We start from the raw sequence: 11675 nt of genomic DNA, 5'->3' as shown, positions 1-11675 counted from the left end.
ATATCCTCTACATATCCTCTTCAGTTATATCCTCTACATATCCTCTACAGTTATATCCTCTACATATCCTCTTCAGTTATATCCTCTACATATCCTCTTCAGTTATATCCTCTTCAGTTATATCCTCTACATATCCTCTACAGTTATATCCTCTTCAGTTATATCCTCTACATATCCTCTTCAGTTATATCCTCTTCAGTTATATCCTCTACATATCCTCTTCAGTTATATCCTCTTCAGTTATATCCTCTACATATCCTCTTCAGTTATATCCTCTTCAGTTATATCCTCTACATATCCTCTTCAGTTATATCCTCAACATATCCTCTTCAGTTATATCTTCTTCAGTTATATCCTCTACATATCCTCTTCAGTTATATCCTCTACATATCCTCTTCAGTTATATCCTCTACATATCCTCTTCAGTTATATCCTCTTCAGTTATATCCTCTTCAGTTATATCCTCTACATATCCTCTTCAGTTATATCCTCTACATATCCTCTTCAGTTATATCCTCTTCAGTTATATCCTCTACATATCCTCTTCAGTTATATCCTCTACATATCCTCTTCAGTTATATCTTCTTCAGTTATATCCTCTACATATCCTCTTCAGTTATATCCTCTACATATCCTCTTCAGTTATATCCTCTAGATATCCTCTTCAGTTATATCCTCTTCAGTTATATCCTCTACATATCCTCTTCAGTTATATCCTGTACATATCCTCTTCAGTTATATCCTCTTCAGTTATATCCTCTACATATCCTCTTCAGTTATATCCTCTAGATATCCTCTTCAGTTATATCCTCTACATATCCTCTACAGTTATATCCTCTACATATCCTCTTCAGTTATATCCTCTATATATCCTCTTCAGTTATATCCTCTACATATCCTCTTCAGTTATATCCTCTACATATCCTCTACAGTTATATCCTCTACATATCCTCTTCAGTTATATCCTCTTCAGTTATATCCTCTACATATCCTCTTCAGTTATATCCTCTTCAGTTATATCCTCTACATATCCTCTACATATCCTCTTCAGTTATATCCTCTACAGTTATATCCTCTACATATCCTCTTCAGTTATATCCTCTTCAGTTATATCCTCTACATATCCTCTTCAGTTATATCCTCTTCAGTTATATCCTCTACATATCCTCTACATATCCTCTTCAGTTATATCCTCTACATATCCTCTTCAGTTATATCCTCTTCAGTTATATCCTCTACATATCCTCTTCAGTTATATCCTCTACATATCCTCTTCAGTTATATCCTCTTCAGTTATATCCTCTACATATCCTCTTCAGTTATATCCTCTACATATCCTCTTCAGTTATATCCTCTTCAGTTATATCCTCTACATATCCTCTACATATCCTCTTCAGTTATATCCTCTACATATCCTCTTCAGTTATATCCTCTACATATCCTCTTCAGTTATATCCTCTACATATCCTCTTCCGTTATATCCTCTACATATCCTCTTCAGTTATATCCTCTACATATCCTCTTCAGTTATATCCTCTACATATCCTCTTCAGTTATATCCTCTACATATCCTCTTCAGTTATATCCTCTACATATCCTCTTCAGTTATATCCTCTATATATCCTCTACATATCCTCTTCAGTTATATCCTCTTCAGTTATATCCTCTACATATCCTCTTCAGTTATATCCTCTACATATCCTCTTCAGTTATATCCTCTACATATCCTCTTCAGTTATATCCTCTTCAGTTATATCCTCTTCAGTTATATCCTCTACATATCCTCTTCAGTTATATCCTCTTCAGTTATATCCTCTTCAGTTATATCCTCTACATATCCTCTTCAGTTATATCCTCTACATATCCTCTTCAGTTATATCCTCTTCAGTTATATCCTCTTCAGTTATATCCTCTTCAGTTATATCCTCTTCAGTTATATCCTCTACATATCCTCTTCAGTTATATCCTCTACATATCCTCTTCTGTTATATCCTCTACATATCCTCTTCAGTTATATCCTCTACATATCCTCTTCAGTTATATCCTCTTCAGTTATATCCTCTACATATCCTCTTCAGTTATATCCTCTTCTGTTATATCCTCTACATATCCTCTTCAGTTATATCCTCTACATATCCTCTTCAGTTATATCCTCTTCAGTTATATCCTCTTCAGTTATATCCTCTACATATCCTCTTCAGTTATATCCTCTTCAGTTATATCCTCTACATATCCTCTTCAGTTAAATCCTCTTCAGTTATATCCTCTTCAGTTATATCCTCTACATATCCTCTTCAGTTATATCCTCTTCAGTTATATCCTCTACATATCCTCTTCAGTTATATCCTCTACATATCCTCTTCAGTTATATCCTCTTCAGTTATATCCTCTACATATCCTCTTCAGTTATATCCTTTATTTATTGCGCCACCCCAGAAATACCCCCCTTGATAGGAAAACAGGAAACGTTCCACTCCGATATCTTTTTGATTCTTAACACACGTTTCTTCTGCTCCACAGACACACAAAACATCTAAATGAGACCCCTTCTTTCAGTGGCTTTTTGCTAGTTGAGACCGGCTCGACATCGGGTTGGCCTTGCGCAGGAACAAAAAAGTGCAAAAGATGACACGCAAATTAGTGAAGCGTTTCTTACTACCCTGGGGGTAGTTTGGGCTTTTTTTAACCTAAGAACTGCCTAAATGACGATGTCTGAAGCCATGAAGTGCTTTGAAAGGCTGGTAATGGCTCACATCAACACCATTATCCCAGAAACCCTAGACCCACTCCAATTTGCATACCGCCCCAACAGATCCACAGATGATGCAATCTCTATTGCACTCCACACTTCCCTTTCCCACCTGGACGAAAGGAACACCTATGTGAGAATGCTGTTCGTTGACTACAGCTCAGCGTTCAACACCACAGTGCCCTCAGAGCTCATCACTAAGCTACGAACCCTGGGACTAAACACCTCCCCAAAAAACTGGATCCTGGACTTCCTGACGGGCTGCCCCCAGGGGGTAAGGGTAGGTAACAACACATGGGGCGCCTCGGGGGTGCGTGCTCAGTTCCCTCCTGTTCACTCATGACTGAACAGCCAGGCACAACTCCAACACCATCATTAAGGTTGCTGATGACACAACAGCCTGATCACCGACAACGATGAGACAGCCTACAGGGAGGAGGTCAGAGACCTGGCCGGGTGGTGCCAGGATAACAACCTCTCCCCCAACATGATCAAGACAAAGGAGATGATTGTGGACTATAGGAAAAGGAGGACCGAGCTTGTCCCCATTCTCATCGACAGGGCTGTAGTGGAGCAGGTTGAGAGCTTCAAGTTCCTTGATGTTCACATCACCAACAAACTATCATGGTCAAAACACACCAAGACAGTCGTGAAGAGGGCAAGACAAAGCCTATTCCCCCTCAGGAGACTGAACATATTTGGCGTGGGTCCCCAGGTCCTCAAAATGTTCTACAGCTGCACCATCGAGAGCATCCTGACGGGTTGCATCACTGCCTGGTATGGCAACTGCTTGGCCTCCGACCGCAAGGCACAACAGAGGGTTGTGTGTACGGTCCAGGTTTCCTGCCATCCAGGACCTCTATGCCAGACAGTGTCAGAGGAAGGCCCTACAAATTGTCAAAGACTCCAGCCACCCCAGTCATAGACTGTTCGTTCTGCTACCACATGGCAAGCGGTACCGGAGCACCAAGTTTAGGTCCAAGAGGCTTCTAAACAGCTTCTACCCCCAAGCCATAAGACTCCTGAACATCTAATCAAATAGCTACCCAGACTATTTGCATTGCCCCCCTTCTATGCTGCTCTTGTTATTTACTGCTGTCTTTAATTATTTGTTAATCTTATCTTTTGCTTTTCAGGTGTATTTTTTTTATACTGCATTGTTGTTTAAGGGCTTGTAAGCATTTCACTGTAAGGTCTACTACACCTGTTGTATTCAGCATTTCACTGTGAGGTCTACTACACCTGTTGTATTCAGCATTTCACTGTAAGGTCTACTACACCTGTTGTATTCAGCATTTCACTGTGAGGTCTACTACACCTGTTGTATTCAGCATTTCACTGTGAGGTCTACTACACCTGTTGTATTCAGCATTTCACTGTAAGGTCTACTACACCTGTTGTATTCAGCATTTCACTGTAAGGTCTACTACACCTGTTGTATTCATTATTTCACTGTGAGGTCTACTACACCTGTTGTATTCAGCATTTCACTGTACGGTCTACCTACACCTGTTGTATTCAGCATTTCACTGTAAGGTCTACTACACCTGTTGTATTCAGCATTTCACTGTAAGGTCTACTACACCTGTTGTATTCAGCATTTCACTGTGAGGTCTACTACACCTGTTGTATTCAGCATTTCACTGTAAGGTCTACTACACCTGTTGTATTCAGCATTTCACTGTAAGGTCTACTACACCTGTTGTATTCAGCATTTCACTGTAAGGTCTACTACACCTGTTGTATTCAGCATTTCACTGTAAGGTCTACTACACCTGTTGTATTCAGCATTTCACTGTGAGGTCTACTACACCTGTTGTATTCAGCATTTCACTGTGAGGTCTACACCTGTTGTATTCAGCATTTCACTGTAAGGTCTACTACACCTGTTGTATTCAGCATTTCACTGTAAGGTTTACTACACCTGTTGTATTCAGCATTTCACTGTGAGGTCTACGACACCTGTTGTATTCAGCATTTCACTGTAAGGTCTACGACACCTGTTGTATTCAGCATTTCACTGCGAGGTCTACTACACCTGTTGTATTCAGCATTTCACTGTAAGGTCTACTACACCTGTTGTATTCAGCATTTCACTGTAAGGTCTACGACACCTGTTGTATTCAGCATTTCACTGTGAGGTCTACCTACACATGTTGTATAAAGCATTTCACTGTGAGGTCTACACCTGTTGTATTCAGCATTTCACTGTAAGGTCTACTACACCTGTTGTATTCAGCATTTCACTGTAAGGTTTACTACACATGTTGTATTCAGCATTTCACTGTAAGGTCTACGACACCTGTTGTATTCAGCATTTCACTGTAAGGTCTACGACACCTGTTGTATTCAGCATTTCACTGTAAGGTCTACTACACCTGTTGTATTCAGCATTTCACTGTAAGGTCTACGACACCTGTTGTATTCAGCATTTCACTGTGAGGTCTACTACACCTGTTGTATTCAGCATTTCACTGTAAGGTCTACTACACCTGTTGTATTCAGCATTTCACTGTAAGGTCTACTACACCTGTTGTATTCGGGCGCGTGTGACCAATAGAACTAGATTTGATTTGAGTTGGGTTACCAAGGTCTTTCTAACAGACACAGTAAATCATTTCTTAGATCTGTATAGTAACCACATGCTTATACTTCATTGTTTTACTAATGTAATCTATATGCTTTTCCTAAAGACAATTCAAAATCTATCCTCAGTCCCAGATATTTCAAACAATCAGCACTTTCAAGCATTGTTCCATAACTCACATTAATTTTTAATGAAATGCAGCTGTGGAGTTTAGAGAGAAGAGAGGAGGAGGAGAGTAGAGAGATGATTCAATACCCCCATCATCACCTGAAGACTGTACACCACAGAGACAAAGATGAAGTTACAGAGACCAGTTGGTAGACTGGAGACTGTTGAGCTGAGTCAGGACAGACTGCTTTATTAAATAGGTTTTCAGAAACTCCAACTTCAGATGTCAAAACAGAAAGGGTTGATTTGCATAAACTCCTCTGTACGTTTCTACGGAAAATGCTGTAACTAATAAAATGTGACTCACCTCCTGTAGGTCTATTCCATGGGACTGACTCACCTCCTGTAGGTCTATTCCATGGGACTGACTCACCTCCTGTGATCACACCTCGGGGCCTTTTCACAAGAACCACCACAGACATTTTAATTTACTTCATCTGAATTAAACATTTGCCCTAAATCTGCCATTGAGAATGTCATGTTTTGACTTTTCCTGGAATAAGTGTTTTAAAGAAATGGGGAGACTTGGGTATTTGTTTTTGGATCGAAGCTGTAGAGATCAGTCAGGATTTGAACTTCTAATTCATCCATTAAATGACCGGGTATGATGGTACATTGATCAGCTGTACAGTTTCAAGCTGTTATTTATGCGTTTTTCCCCAAAGTCAACCTTAAACACATTGACATTGTTTGACCATGATTTCATAAACTAAATCTTAGCAGGACAAATAATTTAAATGTTTTTAACCCCCTGCCCTTCCTTCTCCTGACGGTTGTCTGGCCAACTGATGATCAAATTCCCCAGATGAACCTTGACTTGTTAGTTTAATGCAGAATGAATGTACCCTCTCTGTTCTCCTAGATGCTGAACCCGGATGTAGTGACTGTGTACACAGTTTTTCTTCCTCTCTCATGATCTATCAATGCCTCAGGATGTCACTGAGTAAACATTATCTTACTGAATGAGGAACTCTTCTGTCATGATATCTGGGAGAAGGTGTGTCTGAAGTAAACAGAGCATCCGGCCTGTAAGCAATCAACTTCCTTTTCAGTTTGTTTATTACATTGACCAGATCAACATGTACTTGGTTGTTTAAATGAGTCCTGTCTGGCATAATTATCTGACTTGCAAGCAGTCATTTGCTGACTTAGTGGCCTTGTGGGTAAAGTGTCCACCCTGGTAGGGGATTGGGGTTTGATCCCTGGTTGAGTCATACCAAAGACTGTAAATAATGGGACCAGATGCGTCTCTGCTTGGCACTCAACATAAAGGAGATGATGGTTGTCTTCTGGATGAAATAAAAAACACTAAATACAAAGAAACAATTCAAGCTTTCACAGGGTTGAAAATGTTGTGAAATGTTGTCTGCACTTTCCATGTAATAGCAGCACCAAGGTTACGGTTGCTGAGTTCACATTCATTCATATGCCACAAGGCTTAACACCTCTGACTCAAAAACTCAAAGAGATAGTCTCTGAAAATTAATGGTCAAGACTGGACAAGGAGGGTTGGATAAACTCCTCTCTATGAAGATGAGTCCTGTCTGGTATAATTAGTGGTCAAGACTGGACAAGGAGGGTTGGATAAACTCCTCTCTATGAAGATGAGTCCTGTCTGGTATAATTAGTGGTCAAGACTGGACAAGGAGGGTTGGATAAACTCCTCTCTATGAAGATGAGTCCTGTCTGGTATAATTAGTGGTCAAGACTGGACAAGGAGGGTTGGATAAACTCCTCTGTATGAAGATGAGTCCTGTCTGGTATAATTAGTGGTCAAGACTGGACAAGGAGGGTTGGATAAACTCCTCTGTATGAAGATGAGTCCTGTCTGGTATAATTAGTGGTCAAGACTGGACAAGGAGGGTTGGATAAACTCCTCTGTATGAAGATGAGTCCTGTCTGGTATAATTAGTGGTCAAGACTGGACAAGGAGGGTTGGATAAACTCCTCTCTATGTGGAACAGGTGTGACTATTTATCATGTGTAACAATCAAACCTCCCTATTGGCTGTGTGTTCCACATTCTAAAGTAGAACCATAAGCTACAGGAGGTGAGTCACATTTTATTTGTTACAGCAGTTTCCACGGAAGAATACAGAGGAGTTTATGCAAATCAACCCTCTGTTTTGACATCTGAAGGAGGAGTCTCTGAAATAACTATTTAAAGCAGTCTGTCCTGACAGCTCAACAGTCTCTCCAGTCTACCAACTGGTCTCTGTAACTTCATCTTTGTCTCTGTGGTGTACAGTCTTCAGGTGATGATGGGGGTATTGAATCATCTCTCTACTCTCCTCCTTCTCTCTCTCCTTCCTCCTGCTTTCTCTCGTGTGGTGAACAGGTTCGATCCAGAGTGCACAGAGTTTTTCCTGGGGGGGACAACTCCAAATCTCCCAGGTATTTTGGTTGATGGGAAAGTCCGGGACCAGAACCGCTACAAGCCGATCTGCCAGTTGTTTAAATACATGAAGAACAAGGTTGTTTACAACACCTACATGTTTGCAACTCTCTACGACACGACCAACAGGATCCCTGTGTTCTCAGCCTACACCTTCACTGGGGTCGGATCGAGCGGGAAAAGACCAGATAAATGGATGATTGAACCTCAGGTAATTTAGACAACTTTTCAAATCGACATTTAATGCCAAAGTTGAACTATAACCTTCAGTAGACAATTATTACTGTCTGTTCTAGCAAGATTACATGTCAATTACTACTGTCTGTCTAGCAAGATTACATGTCAATTACTACTGTCTGTCTAGCCAGATTACATGTCAATTACTACTGTCTGTCTAGCAAGATTACATGTCAATTACTACTGTCTGTCTAGCAAGATTACATGTCAATTACTACTGTCTGTCTAGCAAGATTACATGTCAATTACTACTGTCTGTCTAGCAAGATTACATGTCTATTACTACTGTCTGTCTAGCAAGATTACATGTCAATTACTACTGTCTGTTCTAGCAAGATTACATGTCAATTACTACTGTCTGTCTAGCAAGATTACATGTCAATTACTACTGTCTGTCTAGCAAGATTACATGTCTATTACTACTGTCTGTCTAGCAAGATTACATGTCAATTACTACTGTCTGTTCTAGCAAGATTACATGTCAATTACTACTGTCTGTCTAGCAAGATTACATGTCAATTACTACTGTCTGTCTAGCAAGATTACATGTCAATTACTACTGTCTGTTCTAGCAAGATTACATGTCAATTACTACTGTCTGTCTAGCAAGATTACATGTCAATTACTACTGTCTGTCTAGCGAGATTACATGTCAATTACTACTGTCTGTCTAGCAAGATTACATGTCAATTACTACTGTCTGTTCTAGCAAGATTACATGTCAATTACTACTGTCTGTCTAGCAAGATTACATGTCAATTACTACTGTCTGTCTAGCAAGATTACATGTCAATTACTACTGTCTGTCTAGCGAGATTGCATGTCAATTACTACTGTCTGTCTAGCAAGATTACATGTCAATTACTACTGTCTGTCTAGCAAGATTACATATCAATTACTACTGTCTGTCTAGCAAGATTACATGTCTATTACTACTGTCTGTCTAGCAAGATTACATGTCAATTACTACTGTCTGTTCTAGCAAGATTACATGTCTATTACTACTGTCTGTCTAGCAAGATTACATGTCTATTACTACTGTCTGTCTAGCAAGATTACATGTCAATTACTACTGTCTGTCTAGCAAGATTACATGTCAATTACCACTGTCTGTCTAGCAAGATTACATGTCAATTACTACTGTCTGTTCTAGCAAGATTACATGTCAATTACTACTGTCTGTTCTAGCAAGATTACATGTCTGTTTCGTTCCTTAAAGGGATAGTTTCCTAAATAAAAAACAGATACCTTATATACATAAGTATTCAGACCCTGGTTTTGCTTTATCATTATGTGGTATTGTGATGTCATTATGGGGTATTGTGATGTCATTATGTGGTATTGTGATGTCATTATGGGGTATTGTGATGTCATTATGTGGTATTGTGTGTAGATTGATGAGGGAAAAAACTATTTAATCCATTTTAGAACAAGGCTGTAACGTAACAAAATGTGGAAAAAGTCAAGGGGTCTGAATACTTTCAGAATGCACTGTAATGTACAGGTCTAATGTACAGGTCTGATGTACAGGTCTGATGTACAGGTCTGATGTACAGGTCTGATGTACAGGTCAGTTCCGTATATACAGTATAACTGCAATGAATATTGTTCCTACAGCTGGACGGAGGAGTTGACCCAGTTATGATTCTGGAGAAACAAGGAGTCATTTATACACACCAGGCTGTCAATCAGGATTATGATATAGATGGTAAAAACAAGAAGGTGAACAAAGGTCACATGTTTTCAAAAGCTTTTGCTCACCAACCTGTTAATCAGGACTCCACCTTTACCCTGACAAACTCTGTTCCTCAAGTAAAGACATTTAATGAAGGTAGCTGGGCAAAGATGGAGCTTAAGGTTAGAAAGATTCTCCTGAAGCAGTGTCTAGATAATAACGTTATCAAGGCCTATGTGGTGACTGGAGCAGTGCCCAGTAAGAGCAACACACTGAACAACCGAGTGAACATCCCAGATATCATGTGGACAGCCTACTGCTGTTACAACAGTGAGAAGAAAGAGTGGATGGCTGAAGCACACTGGGGTGAGAACAAAGAGGAAACGAACAAAAAAGTATTGGATCCCCATCCCTTGTCAGATCTGTATGACATGTTGAAGCAGTACTACCCAGGTGGTGATGTCCAGGTTTTCCCAAAGAAGTGTCCAATAGGTTCTTCTCAGAAAGAGAGAGAGAAGAGCAGAGAGAGGGAGGTGGGGATGTTAGTGGGAAAGGGTTAAAGGAATGTGATGAGGATTGTTAATGTCTCGTGTTGTACGTGTTACAGAACAGTCCCAGAGTTTGGTCCAGCGGTAACAGACAAGGATAAAGTACAGTCCCCCATGGGAGACCAGGGTTCAATCCCTGAGTCAAACCTTTATATCCTACCTTCTACTTTCACTGCTGTGTCTCTATATCACATGAAAGGGAATGCAATTCTGTAGAAAATAAAGTTTAATTGATTTATGATATAAAGACATTACTGTTGTTAATACATGGGCCAACAGTTTGTCAGGTTCTGACTGCCATGTAACTATTACCATGGAGATACTATTATATGTTCTGAATGTAATTCTATCACTGTTACCATAGAGATACTATTATATGTTCTGAATGTAATTCTATCACTGTTACCATAGAGATACTATTATATGTTCTGAATGTAATTCTATCACTGTTACCATAGAGATACTATTATATGTTCTGAATGTAATTCTATCACTGTTACCATAGAGATACTATTATATGTTCTGAATGTAATTCTATCACTGTTACCATAGAGATACTATTATATGTTCTGAATGTAATTCTATCACTGTTACCATAGAGATACTATTATATGTTCTGAATGTAATTCTATCACTGTTACCATAGAGATACTATTATATGTTCTGAATGTAATTCTATCACTGTTACCATAGAGATACTATTATATGTTCTGAATGTAATTCTATCACTGTTACCATAGAGATACTATTATATGTTCTGGATGTAATTCTATCACTGTTACCATAGAGATACTATTATATGTTCTGGATGTAATTCTATCACTGTTACCATAGAAATACTATTATATGTTCTGAATGTAATTCTATCACTGTTACCATAGAGATACTATTATATGTTCTGAATGTAATTCTATCACTGTTACCATGGAGATACTATTATATGTTCTGAATGTAATTCTATCACTGTTACCATAGAGATACTATTATATGTTCTGAATGTAATTCTATCACTGTTACCATAGAGATACTATTATATGTTCTGAATGTAATTCTATCACTGTTACCATAGAGATACTATTATATGTTCTGAATGTAATTCTATCACTGTTACCATAGAGATACTATTATATGTTCTGAATGTAATTCTATCACTGTTACCATAGAGATACTATTATATGTTCTGAATGTAATTCTATCACTGTTACCATAGAGATACTATTATATGTTCTGAATGTAATTCTATCACTGTTACCATAGAGATACTATTATATGTTCTGAATGTAATTCTATCACTGTTACCATAGAGATACTATTATA

General features: G+C 38.9%; 1 protein-coding gene across 1 annotated transcript; it reads left to right on the top strand.

The window, feature by feature from the left end:
- The first annotated feature begins 7724 nt into the window (after positions 1-7724).
- Positions 7725-10765, top strand: LOC120036186 (endonuclease domain-containing 1 protein-like). The gene is made up of 2 exons (XM_038982664.1): positions 7725-8109; positions 9753-10765. The coding sequence occupies exons 1-2, from the start codon at positions 7762-7764 to the stop codon at positions 10368-10370; spliced, it is 966 nt and encodes a 321-aa protein (XP_038838592.1). The 5' UTR covers positions 7725-7761; the 3' UTR covers positions 10371-10765.
- The last annotated feature ends 910 nt before the right edge of the window (positions 10766-11675 follow it).

This window comes from Salvelinus namaycush, unplaced genomic scaffold (genome assembly GCF_016432855.1).
Source record: "Salvelinus namaycush isolate Seneca unplaced genomic scaffold, SaNama_1.0 Scaffold1232, whole genome shotgun sequence".
NCBI classification, from domain to species: Eukaryota; Metazoa; Chordata; class Actinopteri; order Salmoniformes; family Salmonidae; genus Salvelinus; species Salvelinus namaycush.
The sequence above is the reverse complement of the archived record's forward strand: the minus strand, read 5'-3'. Positions and strand labels throughout refer to the sequence as shown.

Bases quoted from the DNA above. Each gene is read 5' to 3' on its own strand.
- LOC120036186 (XM_038982664.1), top strand. From the start codon at position 7,762: ATGATGGGGGTATTGAATCATCTCTCTACTCTCCTCCTTCTCTCTCTC. The intron at 8,110-9,752 runs GTAATTTAGACA...TTGTTCCTACAG, and splicing joins AATGGATGATTGAACCTCAG to CTGGACGGAGGAGTTGACCC.